Here is a 23,110-nt window from a genome sequence, read left to right on the forward strand (position 1 = left end):
CTTTTTTTGTCCAGGCAGTCCTGAGGACGAAGCAACCTGACAGCATCCTGTGCCCGGCAAGTTAACCCTTTAATGACCGCCAATACGTCTTTTTAATGACCAGAGATATAAGAGAATAGCATCCCCATACAATTGACAATCCAGTAGCTGTCAGTAGTATAATATAGCTGACAATTTGGTGCATCAGCCACGATCAGTGTTGGCACCGACTATACTCCTTTAACCCCTTAGATGCTGCTGTCAATAGTGACTACATCATATAAATGGTTAACAGAGTGTGGGGGCTTCCTGTTTATCCCCATCAGCACCCTGAGATCATGATTGTGTGGTTCTGATGTTTGCCATGGCAATTCACAGCCAAATAGCGCCCTTAGAGTCTGCCGGCTATAGTGACCTGCTCAGAAGTTAGCTTCATTTAGGTGTTAAAAATACACTTTTTCATTCCTATTATGTCACTTTGCATTAATTTCCGAAAATCACCTAAGAGTTAATAAACTACCTGACAGCAATTTTCAATATGTCAGAGGGTGCTATTTTTTAAAATGGCATCAGTTTTGGGGATTGCCCTATATATAGGACCCCCAAGGTAATTTAAAATCTGGATAGGTCTCTAAAAAATGTTTTTTGTAAATTTCCTTGAAAAAAATTGAAAATTTGCTGCTACATTTTTAAATCTCTTAAAATGCTAACAAAATAAAAAAACATTTTACAAACGGTACTGATTTAAAGCAGACATGTGGGAAATTTTATTTATATGTTTTTCTATGGTATGATTATCTGCATTAAAGAGATAATCATTCAAAGTTTCAAAATTGCTAATTTTTTTTTTAATTTTTCAAAAATTTCGGATACTTTTTTTGAAAATAAACACAAAACATATTGACCTAAACATACCATTATCATAAATTATAAGGTTATATAAATGTATATTTATTTGCGCAAAAGTATCCCTATAGCAGCGAAAATTCAAACCTCTCAAAATAATAGCTACTCAAAATAGTACGTATAGATCATGCCAAAAGATATGCCTTAACAGTGAGGGAGCATCAGGTAATTATCTCACTGGTGAATAAACCTCCGTAGCTCCAAAGTAACACACTTGTGTGGTGTATTGGTTGTAATGGGGGAAAAAGCCGTCTGGTTACAGTCCTCGGGCTCGTGTGAGTAAATCTACCGGAGTGCTGTCCTGGCCGGTACCAGACGCTCCACCGCTCCTGGTTCCCACGTTGCGCTAACGTGCAGTTGCGTGGTGCAAACCCGCTCAGTCTGTAAAAGTTGCAGGACTTTCAGTGGTCACGTGGTATACCTGGGGCGTATATCGGACCAATACCTTCCAACTAGTTTAGGAAAGAACACGGTTTCCTTCGTCAGGGAATTGGTCTCTTCTTATATCACAATTTTAACCCTTAACCCCAGTTTTAATTGAATGCGAACAGTTCAACTTCACACTTTAACCCCTTTGGTGCTAGGGAATCCAGAAAAAAAGATCCATTGACTCTCACTGCGGGACATCTGTGTTATAAAATGTCCTTTTCTCCAGCTCTTTCTTATGATTCGAATTCCTGTTGCCACTGTACCTGAAATTAATCCCCCATGATGGTCTGCATGGTACTTTGGTAGGGGTTGCCCTACAAATTTTATTTTGATGTTTCTAAGATGTTCGTTAATACGGACATTCAAAGGATAATTTGTGCGCCCCACATATACTTTATCAAAGGGGCATCTCAAAGAATAAATGACCCCTGTTGTAGTACATGTGATAAAAGTCGTGAATGGTATATGTCATATTGCCATTAGAAATTGTGAGTTGCTTAACTGTTTTTAGGATCTTACAGTTTTGGCATTTACGACATGGGTAGAATCCAGATTTGTCACCAAAGGCCCCCATGGGATTAGTTGAGCTATAATAAGGGAGAGATGGTGCTATAAGATTCCCCAAATTTTTTGCCTTTCTAAATATAAATTTAGGTTCCACTGGTAACAATTCACCAATCGTTTTATCTTCTTTTAATAATAATCTATATTTTTATATAGCGCTTTACAGTTTGCACACATTATCATCGCTGTCCCCAATAAGGCTCACAATCTAAATTCCCTATCAGTATGTCTTTGGAATTGTGGGAGGAAACTGGAGTACCCGGAGGAAACCCACGCAAACATGGGGAGAACATACAAAACTCCTTGCAGATGCTGTCCTTGTTGGGATTTGAACCCAGGACTCCAGTGCTGCCCACATATCTTTTACAATATTCCTCAGAATGTGGGTATTATCATTGAATTGGGTTATAATTGGTAAACACTCAATACCAGCTTGTTGTATACCTTATTTAGGTTTTCCCTCGGTAAATCCAGTATTTTCTGTTTCTCATCCATGTGGAATCGGGCATCATAATCTTTATTTGTGAATTTATTCATCAACACATTGGTCTCTTACATGAAGTCCTGTCTTCTGGAGCAGGTCCGGCGTGTTCTTATGAACTGACTCTTAGGGACATTAATCAGCCAGCTCGATAAGTGACAGCTGTTTATAGAGATATAATTATTTTCATCTGTTGGTTTATGGTAGGTACGGGTTTGAATTGTGCCATTGTCTATAAAAATATTGAGATCCGGAAAATGTATAGATTCCATACTAGTCACTGCGGTAAATTTTTAAAAATGCTCATTTTTATTAATTTCCTTTAAATATTGTGCTAGTGTTTCAGGACCTCCTGACCAAATAAAAAGAATAATATCAATGAAGCAACGCCAGAGGACCAGGTTCGAGCGCAGCTCACCATCGTGGAGGATGGTAGTAGATTCCCATCTGCCCACAGACAGGTTAGTGTAGCTGGGCACGAACCTGGTCCCCATGGCAGTACCCCATCGCTGGGAGTAGTAGTGCGCCTCAAAGCGAAAAAAGTTGTGAGTTAAAATACATGGCATGCATTCAGATATAAAAGAAATTTGTTCATCTGATAATAAATTGGACTCATTTAAAAAATATGTGACTGCACTATGTCACTATGCGACAAGCAGTGTATCCAGAAGTGATAGTGCTGAGTGTGGCAAGGAAAGCCCATGAGAGGGGTGTGCACTTCAGAACGGAGAGGACTTTCCAATGGCAGGTCTTGTATTGCCCGCAACTACGTTGGGTGATGGAAGATGTTTTTTGGAAGTGCCGGCATTGTTAATTAGCTAAGCCCCCAGAATAGAGGCACCCACAGACGTGAAAAGGACTTCTGCTGAGATGGCTCATTAAACAGAAATTCCAGGAGATGTGCAATCCAGACGTGACCCTGGTGCAGTAGACACCACTACAACATGGAGATCGAATGCTGATATGAGCAAAGCGCCCTAGGGACAAGTTGCATTACAGATGGGAGACAACTCCCCACTGGGTTACAATAAGGGTATTGTTGTGAACTCTATTTTTGGGCTCCCTCTAGTGGTCACAAGCGGTACTGTGTAGTGTTGTCTTTCTGCAGGTTGGCTGCATCAGCTGGTTCGTTATCCTTGGTTGGTTTCCTATTTAGCTCACCTGGATACTCAGTTCCTTGCCTGCTATCAATGTATTCAGTGCTCTTCAGATTCCTTGTGACTACCTTGCTCCCAGTCTCTCCAAGACAAGCTAAGTTCTTGTTTGTTTACTTTCTGATTATCAGCATTCATCATGTTTTTTGTCCAGCTTGCTAAAATGTGATTTCCTTGCTTGCTGGTTGCTCTAGGGGACTGAGGTTCTCTCCCCACACCATTAGTTGGTGCGGGGGTTCTTGAAATCTCAGTGTGGATATTTTGTAAGGGTTTTTTACTGACCGCATAGATCACTTTTCTATTTTCTGCTATCTAGTATTACTGGGCCTCATTTGCTGAATCTGCTTTCACCCCTATGTATGTGCCTTCCTCTTACCTCACCGTTATTATCTGTTGGGGGCTTCTATATCTTTGGGGATTATTTCTCTGGAGGCAAGAGAGGTCTTTCTTTCTCTCTAGGGGTAGTTAGTTCCTCAGGCTGGCTCGAGACGTCTAGGATTTTAGGCACGTTCACCGGCTACCTCTAGTGTGTTTGGATAGGTTCAGATTTGCGGTCAGTCCAGTTTTCCACCTCCCTAGAGCTTGTCCTATGTTTAGTCACCTTGCTGAGTAACTTGTGATCCTCAACCACTAAGGATCATAACAGTATAGCAGGCCCTAAAGTGTTTTATGCATCGCAGAAGTGGGATAAAAAGAAGACCTGAGTACATTTTTTTTTTCATCACGCTTTCCCTTTGCTGCAGTCTGTTTAGCTTCTTTCATCCCCTTGAACTCTGGGTGGTTTTGAGCTCAGCTGCAGACATGAATATTCAGACTGACTTCTAGTGTGGATCATCTTACTGCATGGGTGCAAAGTATTCAGGATTTTGTTATTCATAGCCCTATGTCAGAACCTAAGATACCCATTCCTGAGTTGTTTTCTGGAGATAGATCTAGGTTTCTAAATTTTAAGAATAATTGTAAGTTATTTCTATCTCTGAGACCTCGTTCCTTTGGTGATTCCGCTCAGCAAGTTAAAATTGTTATCTCCTTGTTGCGTGGCGACCCTCAGGATTGGGCTTTCTCTCTGGCGCCAGAAGATCCTGCATTGCTTAATGTAGATGCATTTTTTCTGGCTCTTGGACTGCTTTATGAGGAGCCTAATCTTGAGAATCAGGCAGAAAAAGCATTGTTGGCCCTCTCTCAAGGTCAGGATGAAGCAGAGGTGTATTGTCAAAAATTTTGGAAATGGTCAGTGCTTACTCAATGGAATGAGTGTGCCCTGGCTGCAAATTTCAGAGAAGGTCTTTCTGAAGCCATTAAGAATGTTATGGTGGGGTTTCCCACCCCTACAAGTCTGAGTGATTCTATGGCTTTAGCCATTCAGGTTGATCGGCGTTTGCGGGAGCGCAAATCTGCTCATCCTTTGGCGGTATGTTCTGAACAGAGACCTGAGTCTATGCAATGTGACCGAACTCTGACCAGAATTGAGCGACAAAGTCATAGACGTCAAAATGGGTTGTGCTTTTACTGTGGTGATTCTACTCATGTTATCTCAGCATGCTCTAAACGCTTAAAAAAGATCGCTAAACCTGTCACCATTGGTACTATACAGCCTAAATTTATTTTGTCTGTTACTTTGATTTGTTCTTTGTCGTCCTACTCGGTTATGGCTTTTGTGGATTCAGGTGCTGCCCTGAATCTGATGGATTTGTCGTTTGCCAGGCGCTGTGGTTTTGTCCTGGAGCCTTTGTAATTTCCTATTCCTCTGAGGGGAATTGATGCTACGCCATTGGCTGAGAATAAGCCTCAGTATTGGACGCAAATGACCATGTGCATGACTCCCGTTCATCAGGAGGAGATTCGCTTTCTTGTTCTGCATAATTTGCATGATGTTGTCGTTTTGGGTCTGCCATGGCTGCAGGCTCATAATCCAGTTTTAGATTGGAAAGCTATGTCTGTGTCAAGTTGGGGTTGTCAGGGAATTCATGGCGATACTCCGTTGGTGTCTATTGCTTCTTCCACTCCTTCTGAGGTCCCTGAGTTTTTGTCTGACTACCAGGATGTATTTGATGAGCCCAGGTCCAGTGCCCTGCCCCCTCATAGGGATTGTGACTGTGCTATAAATTTAATTCCTGGTAGTAAATTCCCTAAGGGACGACTTTTTAATTTGTCTATACCAGAGCATGCCGCAATGCGGAGTTATATAAAGGAGTCTTAGGAGAAGGGACATATTCGCCCATCCTCTTCCCCTCTTGGTGCAGGATTCTTTTTTGTGGCCAAGAAGGACGGTTCTTTGAGACCTTGTATAGATTATCGTCTTCTGAATAAAATCACAGACAAATTTCAGTATCCTTTGCCACTATTGTCTGATTTGTTTGCTCGGATTAAGGGTGCCAGTTGGTTCACCAAGATAGATCTCCGTGGTGCGTATAACCTTGTGCGCATTAAGCAGGGAGATGAATGGAAAACAGCATTTAATACGCCCGAAGGCCATTTTGAGTACTTGGTGATGCCTTTTGGACTCTCTAATGCTCCTTCTGTGTTTCAGTCCTTCATGCATGACATTTTCCGAGAATATCTGGATAAATTTATGATTGTTTATCTGGATGACATTTTAGTCTTTTCTGATGATTGGGAGTCCCATGTGAAGCAGGTCAGGATGGTGTTTCAGGTCCTGCGTGCTAATGCTTTATTTGTGAAGGGCTCAAAATGCCTCTTCGGAGTACAGAAGGTCTCCTTTTTGGGTTTTATTTTTTCTCCTTCTACTGTGGAGATGGACCCAGTCAAGGTCCAGGCTATTCATGACTGGACTCAGCCCACGTCTGTTAAGAGTCTTCAGAAGTTCTTGGGTTTTGCTAATTTTTACCGTCGTTTCATCGCTAATTTTTCTAGCGTAGTTAAACCTTTGACGGATTTGACCAAGAAGGGTTCTGATGTGACTAATTGGTCTCCTGCGGCCGTGGAGGCCTTTCGGGAGCTGAAGCACTGGTTTTCTTCAGCTCCAGTCTTATGTCAGCCAGATGTCTCTCTCCCCTTCCAGGTCGAGGTTGATGCTTCTGAGATTGGAGCAGGGGCTGTTTTGTCGCAGAGAAGCTCTGATGGCTCTGTGATGAAGCCGTGTGCTTTCTTTTCAAGAAAGTTTTCGCCTGCCGAGCGAAACTATGATGTTGGTAATCGAGAGTTGTTGGCTATGAAGTGGGCATTTGAGGAGTGGCGACATTGGCTCGAAGGAGCTAAACATCGTGTGGTGGTCCTGACTGATCACAAAAATCTGATTTACCTCGAATCTGCCAAGCGCCTGAATCCTAGACAGGCTCGTTGGTCGTTGTTTTTCTCCCGTTTCAACTTCGTGGTCTCATACCTGCCTGGTTCGAAGAACGTGAAAGCTGATGCACTTTCTAGGAGCTTTGTGCCTGACTCTCCGGGAGTTTCTGAGCCGGCTGGTATTCTCAGAGAGGGAGTGATTTTGTCTGCCATTTCTCCAGATTTGCGACGAGTGCTGCAGAAATTTCAGGCGGATAGACCTGACCGTTGCCCACCAGAGAGACTGTTTGTCCCGGATAGATGGACCAGCAGAGTTATTTCCGAGGTTCATTCTTCGGTGTTGGCGGGTCATCCTGGGATTTTTGGTACCAGAGATTTGGTGGCTAGGTCCTTCTGGTGGCCTTCCTTGTCACGGGATGTGCGTTCCTTTGTGCAGTCTCGTGGGATTTGTGCTCGGGCTAAGCCTTGCTGTTCTCGTGCCAGCGGTTTGCTTTTGCCTTTGCCTGTCCCGAAAAGGCCTTGAACGCACATTTCCATGGATTTTATTTCGGATCTTCCAGTGTCTCAGAAAATGTCTGTCATCTGGGTGGTGTGTGATCGTTTTTCCAAGATGGTCCATTTGGTGCCCTTGCCTAAGTTGCCTTCCTCCTCCGATTTGGTTCCTCTATTTTTTCAGAATGTGGTTCGCTTGCACGGCATTCCTGAAAATATTGTGTCTGATAGAGGATCCCAGTTTGTGTCCAGGTATTGGCGAACTTTTTGTGCTAAGATGGGCATTGATTTGTCTTTTTCATCGGCCTTCCATCCTCAGACTAATGGCCAAACCGAGCGAACTAATCAGACGTTGGAAACTTATTTGAGATGTTTTGTTTCTGCTGATCAGGATGATTGGGTGACTTTTTTGCCATTGGCCGAGTTTGCCCTTAATAATCGGGCTAGTTCTGCTACCTTGGTTTCGCCTTTTTTCTGCAATTCTGGTTTCCATCCTCCTTTTTCCTCGGGTCAGGTTGAGTCTTCTGACTGTCCTGGGGTGGATTCTGTGGTGGATAGGTTGCAGCAGATTTGGAACCATGTGGTGGACAATCTGAAATTGTCACAGGAGAAGGCTCAGCGTTTTGCCAACCGCCGCCGCGGTGTGGGTCCCCGACTTCGTGTTGGGGATTTGGTGTGGCTGTCTTCTCGGTATGTTCCTATGAAGGTCTCATCTCCTAAGTTCAAGCCTCGCTTCATCGGTCCTTATAAGATCTTGGAAATCCTTAACCCGGTGTCTTTTCGTTTGGATCTCCCAGCATCGTTTGCCATCCAAAATGTGTTCCATAGGTCTTTGTTGCGGAGGTATGTGGTACCTGTGGTTCCTTCTGTTGAGCCTCCGGCTCCGGTGCTGGTCGAGGGCGAATTGGAGTACATGGTGGAGAAGATTTTGGATTCTCGTATCTCTAGACGGCGACTTCAGTATCTGGTTAAGTGGAAGGGCTATGGTCAGGAGGATAATTCCTGGGTTGTCGCCTCTGATGTTCATGCGGCCGATTTGGTTCGTGCCTTCCACGCGGCTCATCCTGATCGCCCTGGGGGTCTTGATGAGGGTTCGGTGACCCCTCCTCAAGGGGGGGTACTGTTGTGAACTCTATTTTTGGGCTCCCTCTAGTGGTCACAAGCGGTACTGTGTAGTGTTGTCTTTCTGCAGGTTGGCTGCATCAGCTGGTTCGTTATCCTTGGTTGGTTTCCTATTTAGCTCACCTGGATACTCAGTTCCTTGCCTGCTATCAATGTATTCAGTGCTCTTCAGATTCCTTGTGACTACCTTGCTCCCAGTCTCTCCAAGACAAGCTAAGTTCTTGTTTGTTTACTTTCTGATTATCAGCATTCATCATGTTTTTTGTCCAGCTTGCTAAAATGTCATTTCCTTGCTTGCTGGTTGCTCTAGGGGACTGAGGTTCTCCCCCCACACCGTTAGTTGGTGCGGGGGTTCTTGAAATCTCAGTGTGGATATTTTGTAAGGGTTTTTTACTGACCGCATAGATCACTTTTCTATTTTCTGCTATCTAGTATTAGTGGGCCTCATTTGCTGAATCTGCTTTCACCCCTATGTATGTGCCTTCCTCTTACCTCACCGTTATTATCTGTTGGGGGCTTCTATATCTTTGGGGATTATTTCTCTGGAGGCAAGAGAGGTCTTTCTTTCTCTCTAGGGGTAGTTAGTTCCTCAGGCTGGCTCGAGACGTCTAGGATTTTAGGCACGTTCACCGGCTACCTCTAGTGTGTTTGGATAGGTTCAGATTTGCGGTCAGTCCAGTTTTCCACCTCCCTAGAGCTTGTCCTATGTTTAGTCACCTTGCTGAGTAACTTGTGATCCTCAACCACTAAGGATCATAACAGGGTATACCCCGATAATGCAGTGTAAGAGGTTCAACCAGACGGAGAAGAAGGGGTACCAGAAAGAGTGCTACACCATAACATGCTTCATCCTTGTGTGTCTAAAGGGAAGAGACTGCCTGAAGCCCCAAAAGAGAAGAGTAACTCAGCATTAAGGATAGTTGAGGAAAATGAGGATGAATGGTGGTGGAGGGGAGGTACCTGCAGTGCCAAGGGAAGCAACACTACCACTCTAAGCTGATCCAGAGAATAGGTCAGAGGCTGAACATGAAAAAGAAGTACCAGAAGGCCTGAGTGTTCCTGGAGAGATAAACCAAGAGGGGCCTTGCAGAACTGGGCGTGCCATTGCTGGTGTCCACGGTACATGGAAGATGACTTCATTTATCAGTACATAATGTAGGAGACACAAAAAATGCTTGGATACTAGCCACTCTGAGACCGCCCCAGAGGAAGATCTAGAGATAAAGTGGTCTTTCTCACGTGAGGACTGGCAAATTTTAAGAGAGGAGGAATGTAAGGAGACAAATAAGAAGACACACACATTTAATGCCAGCAGAGTGGCTGCAAGTGAAGACTGCTTTCTGCTGCTCAAATGCGAGAAGAGAAAGTGAAAACAGAAATAATTGCATTATTAGGAACCCAAGAAAGAAGTGTATGTTCACTCTCGAAACAGATTGTGCAGGTCAGGTGATAGCTGGGGCGCAGTTAGTATTTATAAAAGGCCCAGGAGGGCAACGAATGGGAGGAGTTGGTGCTCGAACCTGTAGCAGAACGGATGTGCCCTATATCGAGCTGGCTTATAGATGCCATTATCAGGGACAATATCTGAGTAAAGGAGTCGAGAGATCAGATCGTAGTAAAGTAGTAAAGAGGCCAGACCCGAGTGAAGACCCAAGAAAGGCCAGACCTGAGTGAAAACGCAAGAACAACCAGACCTGCCTGAAGACCTGAGAGAGACCAGAGTCGAGAAAGCTGAGTGAGCAGAGTCAGAGCCGAAAAAGAGATGACTAGGCCGCAGCAGAGGGACGTTCCTGTAAGCCATCACTTCCAATGTACACATACTGTACAAAGTGGGGGCAGGGCCAAGCTTCAGGGAATGAAGGTGGCCAGTGTGATGAGTGGGCCGAGTTACTCACCAACCTAGGACTTGCGACCTAGCGGGTGGTGACGTTGACTCCCGATAGGGCCTGTGTGATATAATACATTGCCTAGATAGTGACAACATTAATGAGCCCAGTAGTGAGTGATGCCCTTTGGATTGTGGTATTAGTACTAAAACATCACTGATGACAGCAGTTATTCAGTTGTAATAATAGTACGACAGTGTGTAAAAAGCATTGTGTCAATATCATCTGAATTACTGTATTCTTCTTTTAACTTAACTTGTTTCATTTTCACTGTTTGCGCTATCCCCTGATATTGTGCCAAAGGCACCCCTTTAATTGTATTAATCAAATAAACAATTGTTGATTCAAGTGCCACTGTCTGAGCTGTTGCATCCACGTACCTAGCACAGCAAAAGTTCAGCTACCCCCCCCACCTTCTTCAATTTCTATGGATGTTTACCACAACCAAGCACACACACTGCCAGGCAGGTATATAATCTGTCTGTCATTCTTCCTCTCTCCATGGGACATATTCACACTATGAAGTTCTGCACTGTAAAAATATTGGTGTCTGGTGGTCCACAAGGAAACAAATTGTAACAAACACCATTCTGATTCAGTTAATGGACCAGGATTTTTTGGATGGCATTCCAGTGCTATCTGGAAATGCAGACCCATTCCCTTGAATGGGCGAGTTCAATCCGCAATCTAATCAAACACAGACCTGTCTCCATTTTTTGTTGGACAGCTTTGGAGTGTGTTCACACCTGTGTTTCTGAGTTTTGTCTGTTCTATTTCAGGAAAACAGAATTTACAGTACAGACCAAAAATTTGGACACATCTTCTCATTTAAAGATTTTTCTGTATTTTCATGACTATGAAAATTGTACATTCACACTGAAGGCATCAAAACTATGAATTAACACATGTGGAATTATATACTTAACAAAAAAGTGTGAAACAACTGAAAATATGTCTTATATTCTAGGTTCTTCAAAGTAGCCACCTTTTGCTTTGATGACTGCTCTGCATCTGTTGTGAAATTGGATTCTGGGCTCCCCCGGTGGCCACTTGTGGAATTTAACTTGTGTGCATCATCCCCTCTGTTCACCTGCTCCTATCAGGATGTGGGAGTCGCTATATAACCTTGCTCCTCTGTCAGTTTCTTGCCGGTCAACAATGTAATCAGTAGCCTTTCTGTGCATGTTCCTGCTACTAGACAACTCCCAGCTAAGTTGGACTTTTGTCCTTGTGTGTTTTTGCATTTTGTTCCTGTTCACAGCTGCTGTTTCGTTACTGTGTCTGGAAAGCTCTTGTGAGCGGAAATTGCCACTCTGGTGTTATGAGTTAATGCTAGAGTCTTAAAGTAATTTCTGGATGGTGTTTTGATAGGGTTTTCTGCTGACCATGAAAGTGCCCTTTCTGTCTTCATGCTATCTAGTAAGCGGACCTCGATTTTGCTAAACCTATTTTCATACTACGTTTGTCATTTCATCTAAAATCACCGCCAATATATGTGGGGGCCTCTGTCTGCCTTTTGGGAAAATTTCTCTAGAGGTGAGCCAGGACTGTCTTTTCCTCTGCTAGGATTAGGTAGTTCTCCGGCTGGCGCTGGGCATCTAGGGATAAAAAAACGTAGGCATGCTACCCGGCCACTTCTAGTTGTGCGGCAGGTTTAGTTCATGGTCAGTATAGTTTCCATCTTCCAAGAGCTAGTTCTCATATATGCTGGGCTATGTTCTCTCGCCATTGAGAATCACGACAGTTTGACCGGCCCAAAAAAGGGTTAAATTACTGGCTGAGAAAGGAGAGAAAAAAGAAGTCTGCTACAATTTTTTTTTTTTTTTTTTTTTCCCTCTAGTTCTGAGTGTGCTCTTAATTGAATCACTTGCTAGTCTGCCTATGCTGCAGCCTTCCTCTCTTCCTCTCCTTCTAATCCTTGAATGGCTCTGTGTTCACCTGTTTCAAATGGATCTTCAGAGTGTAGCTACAGGTTTGAATAATCTCGCCACAAAGGTACAAAATTTGCAAGATTTTGTTGTTCATGCACCTATGTCTGAGCCTAGAATTCCTTTGCCTGAATTCTTCTCGGGGAATAGATCTCACTTTCAAAATTTTAAAAATAATTGCAAATTGTTTTTGTCCCTGAAGGCTCGCTCTGCCGGAGACCCTGCACAGCAGGTCAGGATTGTAATTTCCTTGCTCCGGGGCGACCCTCAAGACTGGGCTTTTGCATTGGCACCAGGGGATCCTGCGTTGCTCAATGTGGATGCGTTTTTTCTGGCCTTGGGGTTGCTTTATGAGGAACCTCATTTAGAGCTTCAGGCGGAAAAGGCCTTGATGTCCTTGTCTCAGGGGCAAGATGAAGCTGAAATATACTGCCAAAAATTCCGCAAATGGTCTGTGCTTACTCAGTGGAATGAGTGCGCCCTGGCGGCGATTTTCAGAGAAGGTCTCTCTGATGCCATTAAGGATGTTATGGTGGGGTTCCCTGTGCCTGCGAGTCTGAATGAGTCCATGACGATGGCTATTCAGATCGATAGGCGTCTGCGGGAGCGCAAACCTGTGCACCATTTGGCGGTGTCTACTGAGAAAACGCCAGAAAATATGCAATGTGATAGAATTCTGTCCAGAAGCGAGCGGCAGAATTTTAGACGAAAAAATGGGTTGTGCTTCTATTGTGGTGATTCAACTCATGTTATATCAGCATGCTTTAAGCGTACTAAGAAGCCTGACAAGTCTGTTTCAATTAGCACTTTACAGTCTAAGTTTATTCTATCTGTGACCCTGATTTGTTCTTTGTCATCTATTACCGCGGACGCCTATGTCGACTCTGGCGCTGCTTTGAGTCTTATGGATTGGTCCTTTGCCAAACGCTGTGGGTATGATTTGGAGCCATTGGAGGCTCCGATACCTCTGAAAGGGATTGACTCCACCCCATTGGCTAGTAATAAACCACAATACTGGACACAAGTGACTATGCGTGTTAATCCGGATCACCAGGAGGTTATTCGCTTTCTGGTGCTGTATAATCTACATGATGTTTTGGTGCTGGGATTGCCATGGCTGCAATCTCATAACCCAGTCCTCGACTGGAGAGCTATGTCTGTGTTAAGCTGGGGATGTAAAGGAACTCATGGGGACGTACCTTTGGTTTCCATTTCATCATCTATTCCCTCTGAGATTCCTGAATTCTTGTCTGACTTTCGTGACGTTTTTGAAGAACCCAAGGTTGGTTCACTACCTCCGCACCGGGAGTGCGATTGTGCCATAGACTTGATCCCGGGTAGTAAATACCCTAAGGGTCGTTTATTTAATCTGTCTGTGCCTGAACACGCTGCTATGCGAGAATATATAAAGGAGTCCTTGGAAAAGGGACATATTCGTCCTTCGTCATCTCCCTTAGGAGCCGGTTTTTTCTTTGTGTCTAAGAAAGACGGCTCTTTGAGGCCGTGTATTGATTATCGACTTTTGAATAAAATCACGGTTAAATATCAATATCCGTTACCACTGCTTACTGATTTGTTTGCTCGTATAAAGGGGGCCAAGTGGTTCTCTAAGATTGATCTCCGTGGGGCGTATAATTTGGTGCGAATCAAGCAGGGGGATGAGTGGAAAACCGCATTTAATACGCCCGAGGGCCATTTTGAGTATTTGGTGATGCCTTTTGGTCTTTCAAATGCCCCTTCAGTCTTCCAGTCCTTTATGCATGACATTTTCCGCGATTATTTGGATAAATTTATGATTGTGTATCTGGATGATATTCTGATTTTTTCGGATGACTGGGACTCTCATGTCCAGCAGGTCAGGAGGGTTTTTCAGGTTTTGCGGTCTAATTCCTTGTGTGTGAAGGGTTCTAAGTGTGTTTTTGGGGTTCAGAAGATTTCCTTCTTGGGATACATTTTTTCCCCCTCTTCCATCGAGATGGATCCTGTCAAGGTTCAGGCTATTGGTGATTGGACGCAACCCTCTTCTCTTAAGAGTCTTCAGAAATTTTTGGGCTTTGCTAACTTTTATCGTCGATTTATTGCTGGTTTTTCTGATGTTGTAAAACCATTGACTGATTTGACTAAGAAGGGTGCTGATGTTGCTGATTGGTCCCCTGATGCTGTGGAGGCCTTTCGGGAGCTCAAGCGCCGCTTTTCTTCCGCCCCAGTGTTGCGTCAGCCTGATGTTGCTCTTCCTTTTCAGGTTGAGGTCGACGCTTCTGAAATCGGAGCTGGGGCGGTGTTGTCGCAGAGAAGTTCCGACTGCTCCGTGATGAGACCTTGTGCTTTTTTTTCCCGTAAATTTTCGCCCGCCGAGCGGAATTATGATATTGGGAATCGGGAGCTTTTGGCCATGAAGTGGGCTTTTGAGGAGTGGCGTCACTGGCTTGAGGGGGCCAGACATCAGGTGGTGGTATTGACTGACCACAAAAATTTAATTTACCTTGAGTCTGCCAGGCGCCTGAATCCTAGACAAGCGCGCTGGTCGTTGTTTTTCTCTCGGTTTAATTTTGTGGTGTCTTACCTACCGGGTTCTAAGAATGTTAAGGCGGATGCCCTTTCTAGGAGTTTTGAGCCTGACTCCCCTGGTAATTCTGAGCCCACAGGTATCCTTAAAGATGGAGTGATATTGTCTGCCGTTTCTCCAGACCTGCGGCGGGCCTTGCAGGAGTTTCAGGCGGATAGACCTGATCGTTGCCCACCTGGTAGACTGTTTGTTCCTGATGATTGGACCAGTAGAGTCATCTCTGAGGTTCATTCTTCTGCGTTGGCAGGTCATCCTGGAATCTTTGGTACCAGGGATTTGGTGGCAAGGTCCTTCTGGTGGCCTTCCCTGTCACGAGATGTGCGAGGCTTTGTGCAGTCTTGTGACGTTTGTGCTCGGGCCAAGCCTTGTTGTTCTCGGGCTAGTGGATTGTTGTTACCCTTGCCTATCCCGAAGAGGCCTTGGACGCACATCTCGATGGATTTTATTTCGGATCTGCCTGTTTCTCAGAAGATGTCTGTCATCTGGGTGGTGTGTGACCGTTTCTCTAAGATGGTCCATCTGGTTCCCTTGCCTAAGTTGCCTTCTTCTTCCGAGTTGGTTCCTCTGTTTTTTCAAAATGTTGTTCGTTTGCATGGTATTCCGGAGAATATCGTTTCTGACAGAGGGACCCAATTCGTGTCTAGATTTTGGCGGGCATTCTGTGCTAGGATGGGCATAGATTTGTCTTTTTCGTCTGCTTTCCATCCTCAGACTAATGGCCAGACCGAGCGGACTAATCAGACCTTGGAGACATATTTGAGGTGTTTTGTGTCTGCGGATCAGGATGATTGGGTTGCTTTTTTGCCTTTGGCGGAGTTCGCCCTCAATAATCGGGCCAGCTCTGCCACCTTGGTGTCCCCGTTTTTCTGTAATTCGGGGTTTCATCCTCGATTTTCCTCCGGTCAAGTGGAATCTTCGGATTGTCCTGGAGTGGATGCTGTGGTGGAGAGGTTGCATCAGATTTGGGGGCAGGTGGTGGACAATTTGAAGTTGTCCCAGGAGAAGACTCAGCTTTTTGCCAACCGCCGTCGTCGTGTTGGTCCTCGGCTTTGTGTTGGGGACTTGGTGTGGTTGTCTTCTCGTTTTGTCCCTATGAGGGTTTCTTCTCCTAAGTTTAAGCCTCGGTTCATCGGCCCGTACAAGATATTGGAGATTCTTAACCCTGTGTCCTTCCGTTTGGACCTCCCTGCATCCTTTTCGATTCATAATGTTTTTCATCGGTCATTGTTGCGCAGGTATGAGGTACCAGCTGTGCCTTCCGTTGAGCCTCCTGCTCCGGTGTTGGTTGAGGGTGAGTTGGAGTACGTTGTGGAAAAGATCTTGGACTCTCGTGTTTCCAGACGGAAACTCCAGTATCTGGTCAAATGGAAGGGATACGGTCAGGAGGATAATTCTTGGGTCACTGCCTCTGATGTTCATGCCTCCGATCTTGTCCGTGCCTTTCATAGGGCTCATCCTGATCGCCCTGGTGGTTCTGGTGAGGGTTCGGTGCCCCCTCCTTGAGGGGAGGGGGTACTGTTGTGAAATTGGATTCTGGGCTCCCCCGGTGGCCACTTGTGGAATTTAACTTGTGTGCATCATCCCCTCTGTTCACCTGCTCCTATCAGGATGTGGGAGTCGCTATATAACCTTGCTCCTCTGTCAGTTTCTTGCCGGTCAACAATGTAATCAGTAGCCTTTCTGTGCATGTTCCTGCTACTAGACAACTCCCAGCTAAGTTGGACTTTTGTCCTTGTGTGTTTTTGCATTTTGTTCCTGTTCACAGCTGCTGTTTCGTTACTGTGTCTGGAAAGCTCTTGTGAGCGGAAATTGCCACTCTGGTGTTATGAGTTAATGCTAGAGTCTTAAAGTAATTTCTGGATGGTGTTTTGATAGGGTTTTCTGCTGACCATGAAAGTGCCCTTTCTGTCTTCATGCTATCTAGTAAGCGGACCTCGATTTTGCTAAACCTATTTTCATACTACGTTTGTCATTTCATCTAAAATCACCGCCAATATATGTGGGGGCCTCTGTCTGCCTTTTGGGAAAATTTCTGTAGAGGTGAGCCAGGACTGTCTTTTCCTCTGCTAGGATTAGGTAGTTCTCCGGCTGGCGCTGGGCATCTAGGGATAAAAAAACGTAGGCATGCTACCCGGCCACTTCTAGTTGTGCGGCAGGTTTAGTTCATGGTCAGTATAGTTTCCATCTTCCAAGAGCTAGTTCTCATATATGCTGGGCTATGTTCTCTCGCCATTGAGAATCACGACATGCATCACTACGTAGTTTTTTTCTCTTTTTTTCCCCCATTGTACATTGTGATTAACTACTGGATGCAGCACCTCAACATATTATCTGTGTCTTTATGGTGGTGTGCCCGGCCAATATGTATTTCTCCAAAATCGATTTGAAAACAACAGACACATAATCAATGTGTTTAATGAGTGCAAAAATATACTATGTAATGATCAGAGTGGTTGGTAGTGGGTTTGCAAAAAACAGGATAATACCGGACATTGCAGAAGTCTGGAGCAGATCACCATATAATGTAATATAATAATAATTATCATGTGCTGCAAGACAGATAATGTAAACTGACCAGATATGTGCAAGAGATGAAATGTCCGAACATGTCACGAGAATAATCTTATATTATTATTAATTGCACAATCATGGAGCATAAAGAATAAATACCCATAAAGGATTTGCGTTCCCTCTGGGATGGAGCCAACCACAGCGTGCGCTCCTGGCACGCATTTTTTTTAGGTTATACTCACTTGTGGGGTTATCTGTGGGAATCTCCTCTTTACACCACTCATCACCTCTCATATATGTCTCTGTAGTATTAATGTGGGGCAGATCTTCACCCTGAAACAGAAGGAGAAGTTGTAAGAAATAATTCAGAAAAAGAAAAATGACCATAAATTATCACGCCGATCAAAATAGGGATTTTTGTGTACTCACCATAAAATCCTTTTCTCCCAGCCATTCATTGGGGGACACAGACCAGGGGTGTATGCTGCTGCCACTAGGAGGCTGACACTAAGTGATACAGAGAAAGTTAGCTCCTCCCCTGCAGTATACACCCTCCTGCTGGCTCTCAGCTAACCAGTTCGGTGCAAAAGAGTTCGTTATGTGGACAGGTGCAGAAAGAGATGAGGGAAGAACGATGCCCTCATAACTATGGGAATACAATACCACCTTGGTAACAAGGGATGCGAATGGCCTGAGGGCAACCTTGCCTTGATGGTAATAAGGGAAAAAGGTCTGAAAGAACAGAGCGGCTAGCTCCGAAGACTCGTCAGGATGCGGAGATTGTAGAGAAAAAGGGGTGTGACCTTCCCTCATAGTAAAGTCTGTTGGGATCAAAAGGAGTCTACTGTAAGACTCCCATGACCATTAAGGTCCCAAAGATCTAACGGTATGCGATAGGGAAGAACCACATGTGAAGACTCCCTGCGAGGAAGTCCATATTTGCAGTTTTGTTGCAATAAGACGAAAAATCACTAGTTCCGCAAACGAGAAAAAATCTGACATGGTCAGTGCGGATCTCCCAGGATCACTGGGGCCCTTCCTGCTTCCGAAAAAATGTCGGAAATAGTGGACCAGGGGTTACGGAAACTGGTACCATGGAAGGACCAGAGCATGCACTTCGATGGCTTTTGGACTTGGAGGCCGAACCATGAACTTAGAGTGCATTGCCGTTCAGTGTGGACACCATCCGACCTACATCTGGAGTGCTCCAGAGAAGACAGATGTGATGGAAGACTTCCGGGTGAAGTTCCCACTCACATGAGGCGGGACCCTGATAGCGTCCGCTGCCCAGAGTTCTACTCCTGAGATCTGTAGTGCCGAAATCACCAAATGATAGATCGTGGCCCAACAGAGAATATGAGGTACCTCGGTCATGATGCCTGATCGTGGGTACCTGCTAGATGATTGACGTATGGAAAAGACGTGGGATTGTCCGATTGAAACGGATGGGGTGACCCGCCAGAAGGCAGTGAACCTGCCGTAGAACTAGTCGCACCGTTCAGATCCCCAGAACAATGATCAGGAGAAGAGGACTGGCATCGGTAGTCACTAATAACCATTGAACCGGGAGAAAGGAGCTCAGAGACTACCCTCTGAAAGCCTGATTGACCTGCAGAAAAATGAGAGGAGCGAAGGAAAACGCTTCCATTGTCGTCACCAATTTTCCTCAGAATCCTCCTAGCAAATCGAACGGAATGAGGGGATCAGTGAACAAGTGCGCAAGCTCCCTGTTAAAGGGCCACGGATTTGTCTCAAGGGAGAATCACCAACCTTCTGGAAGATTCCAGGATCATCCTCAAAAAAGGATATCTGCTGGGCTGGAAATGAGGAAAAAACTTGTGTAAGTTTAGCTGCCAGCTCAGGAGAGAGAGGGTATAGCAAGAGATATAGACGACTCAGCGCAGGGCTGGAAGAGTGGCTAGAAAGTCGACCAGATAGGGCAGGACGACCACGCCTCAAGGGTGCAAGAGGAACGTGACAGCCGCCATAACCCCTGTGAAGACTCTGGGTGCGGTAGCAAGGCCTGAAGGACAAGGTTGTGATTTGAAAATGCTGTTCACGAAAGGGAAAGCAAAGGAATTTTTGAAGAGGGGAAAACATAGGCATGTGAAGGAAAGCATACCGAATATCGGTGGATACCAGAAACTCCACCTTTTTCCGTTGAAGTAATGGCTGAGCGGAGGAACTCCATCCGAGGAAGGGGGAAGAAGCTTGAGGTTCAGGGTCGGTCTTACTTTTCGGTCCCCATTTTGGAACCAAGATCCCTTAGATCTAGACCGTCCTGGACAACTGATACACTGCTGGTTGAGTCTATAGGAAAACAAAATAGTTAAGGTCTCTGACCAAGAGACTATTGCTCTAGCAACACATGCGGCACCTAAGGAAGGGTAGAGCGCTGAACTGGAGGCAGCAAGATGGAACGAACTAGATTTGCTATGTGACAGTCCATTGTATTTTTAATTGATGACGTATCGGGTAGGGATACTGGTAGGTATACCACAGGAGATACTTACCTGGTTAATATGCCAAGTGGCAGAATGCGCGGCTGCATGCAGAAGGTTCGCAAAAAAAGTCTCTTACTATCGCCGCTCTCTTTTCACGGTGGGGAGATAAAATGATGAACCCTCGATCCACCATCCTCTTAACAGGGAAGTGGAGAGGGACTATCCGCCTTATCACATCATCTGCTAAATAGTGGAGATGCAGAGTGTGGGTCCCTGGGTGGACAGGGCTGGTTGTCCGGCGATAGGCCTGGCTGTAGAAGAGGATACATGGAGGCGACACTCCATGTGCTCGTCTATCAATGGTGTGGGGAGATCAGTGCCCTTTAAAAGGACCCGTCACTCTTAACAATCAGACCAAGCATGACATCTCACGTCTTAGGTGGGTATACGTGGTGTGGACACCCCGCGTGTTTGTATATTGGCTGATAAAAGGATAAAGCACTTGCAGAGGTTTCTGTCCAGTGGATCGCTTATCCGAACGTTACCTGTCAGGGTGAATGGCAAATGCTCTGCGAGGGAGTTTAGTTCCCCATGAGGGACGCTGCGTGATCTAGAATAGAACCGAAGTCCTCGTCAATCTACAGAGATTGGTTGATGATATAAATAGGCAAATCCATCCTTTACTGAAGGTCTGGTGAGTCCAGAACCAAGGCAATATCCGATCCATATTCAGAGACTTGTTCTCAGCAAATCATTGGTGAGGGATCAGGAAATGAAACTTCCGTTTTCTAGGCACGTGTACGTTTCTAGACGCCTGTACGTTTCTAGAAAACTTGCGGCTCCTGCTAGCCGACGTCTCGCATGAAGGAAAGGGACATCTATATTGGTCCTGCGAGCACTCCGAGCCACAGGGGGTTCACGGAGGGATTCAATCTCTTGTCAGAGAATCCATGGGTTGCAGCAGTGACGAAACCCACTCAGGGAACTAGGTACTCTGGGATAAGCTGGGATCGGCGGCAGAGGGCTCCTGAGCTCATTTAGAGTGACCGGCTTCGGACTGGTCATGGGCCTTTAAGACCAGGGAATATTGGTCATGTGCCCTTAAGACCACGGAATATCGGACCTTTTTCTGATATCCGTAGCATCTCCATTTTTCGTGATCTGGGGTCGGGTGAGGGCTTATTTTTTGTGTGCCAAGATGATGTTTTTAATGCACTTTTGTGCAGATGCGTTCTTTTGATCGCCCATTATTGCATTTTATTGCAATGTTGTGGCGACCAAAAAAATGTAATTCTGGCGTTTCAAATTTTTTTCTCGCTACGCCATTTAGCGATCAGGTTAATGCTTTTTTTTATTGCTAGATCGGGCGATTCTGAACGCGCCGATACCAAATATGTGTAGGTTTGATTTTTTTTTTTTTATTTTGGATGGAGCGAAAGGGGGGTGATTTAAACTTTTATACAGTCATATGAAAAAGTTTGGGCACCCCTATTAATCTTAAGCTTAATGTTTTATAAAAATTGTTTTTTTTGCAACAGCTATTTCAGTTTCATATATCTAATAACTGTTGGACACAGTAATGTTTCTGCCTTGAAATGAGGTTTATTGTACTAACAGAAAATGTGCAATCTGCATTCAAACAAAATTTGACAGGTGCATAAGTATGGGCACCCTTATCATTTTCTTGTTTTAAATACTCCTACCTACTTTTTACTGACTTACTAAAGCACTTTTTTGGTTTTGTAACCTCATTGAGCTTTGAACTTCATAGCTAGGTGTATGCAATCATGAGAAAAGCTACTTAAAGTGGCCACTTGCAAGTTGTTCTCCTGTTTGAATCTCCTCTGAAGAGTGGCATCATGGGCTCCTCAAAACAACTGTCAAATGATCTGAAAACAAAGATTATTCAACATAGTTGTTCAGGGGAAGGATACAAAAAGCTGTCTCAGAGATTTAACCTGTCAATTTCCACTGTGAGGAACATAGTAAGGAAATGGAAGAATACAGGTACAGTTCTTGTTAAGGCCAGAAGTGGCAGGCCAAGAAAAACATCAGAAAGGCAGAGAAGAAGAATGGTGAGATCAGTCAAGGACAATCCTCAGACCATCTCCAGAGAGCTGCAGCATCAACTTGCTGCAGATGGTGTCACTGTGCATCGGTCAACTATACAACGCACTGTGTTTTTTTGCCGCCATGCATAACACCTTTTTGTATTACCAAACAACTCAATCTTGGTTTCATCAGTCCACAGGACCTTCTTCCAAAAAGAAATTGGCTTCTCCAAATGTGCTTTTGCATACCTCAGCCGACTCTGTTTGTGGCGTGCTTGCAGAAACGGCTTCTTTCGCATCACTCTCCCATACAGCTTCTCCTTGTGCAAAGTGCGTTGTATAGTTGACCGATGCACAGTGACACCATCTGCAGCAAGTTGATGCTGCAGATCTCTGGAGGTGGCCTGAGGATTGTCCTTGACTAATCTCACCATTCTTCTTCTCTGCCTTTCTGATGTTTTTCTTGGCCTGCCACTTCTGGCCTTAACAAGAACTGTACCTGTGTTCTTCCATTTCCTTACAATGTTCCTCACAGTGGAAATTGACAGGTTAAACCTCTGAGACAGCTTTTTGTATCCTTCCCCTGAACAACTATGTTGAATAATCTTTGTTTTCAGATCATTTGACAGTTGTTTTGAGGAGCCCATGATGCCACTCTTCAGAGGAGATTCAAACAGGAGAACAACTTGCAAGTGGCCACTTTAAGTAGCTTTTCTCATGATTGCATACACCTAGCTATGAAATTCAAAGCTCAATGAGGTTACAAAACCAAAAAAAGTGCTTTAGTAAGTCAGTAAAAAGTAGGTAGGAGTATTTAAAACAAGAAAATGATAAGGGTGCCCATACTTATGCACCTGTCAAATTTTGTGTGAATGCAGATTGCACATTTTCTGTTAGTACAATAAACCTCATTTCAAGGCAGAAACATTACTGTGTCCAACAGTTATTAGATATATGAAACTGAAATAGCTGTTGCAAAAAAAACAATTTTTATAAAACATTAAGCTTAAGATTAATAGGGGTGCCCAAACTTTTTCATATGACTGTATTTTTTTTTATTTTTTTTCATATTTTTTTTTTTTAATTTTTTACTTTTGCCATGCTTCAATAGCCTTCATGGGAGGCTAGAAGCTGGCTCAGCTACATAGCAGCGATCATCAGATCGCTGCTATGTAGCTGAAATGCAGGCTTGCTATGAGCGCCGACAACAGGCCTGCATCAGTAACCATAGAGGTCTCAAGGACTTCTATGGTTACCATCCTGATGCATCGCCGACCCCCGATCATCTCATGGGGGTCGGCGATGCGCTCATTTCCGGCCGTGCAGTCGGAAGATGTAGTTAAATGCCGCT

The 23,110-nt window shown here is 44.6% G+C and overlaps 1 protein-coding gene across 1 annotated transcript in view; it reads right to left on the minus strand.

Moving 5' to 3' along the window:
- Window positions 1–23,110, minus strand: part of LOC143769275 (uncharacterized) — a 43,761-nt gene that overhangs the window by 13,710 nt on the left and 6,941 nt on the right. The window contains exon 6 of the mRNA XM_077257787.1: window positions 17,507–17,597. Within this exon, the coding sequence (XP_077113902.1) occupies window positions 17,507–17,597 (91 nt within the window). The remainder of the gene's footprint in view (window positions 1–17,506; window positions 17,598–23,110) is intronic.

Source organism: Ranitomeya variabilis, chromosome 4 (genome assembly GCF_051348905.1).
Source record: "Ranitomeya variabilis isolate aRanVar5 chromosome 4, aRanVar5.hap1, whole genome shotgun sequence".
Lineage (NCBI taxonomy): Eukaryota > Metazoa > Chordata > Amphibia > Anura > Dendrobatidae > Ranitomeya > Ranitomeya variabilis.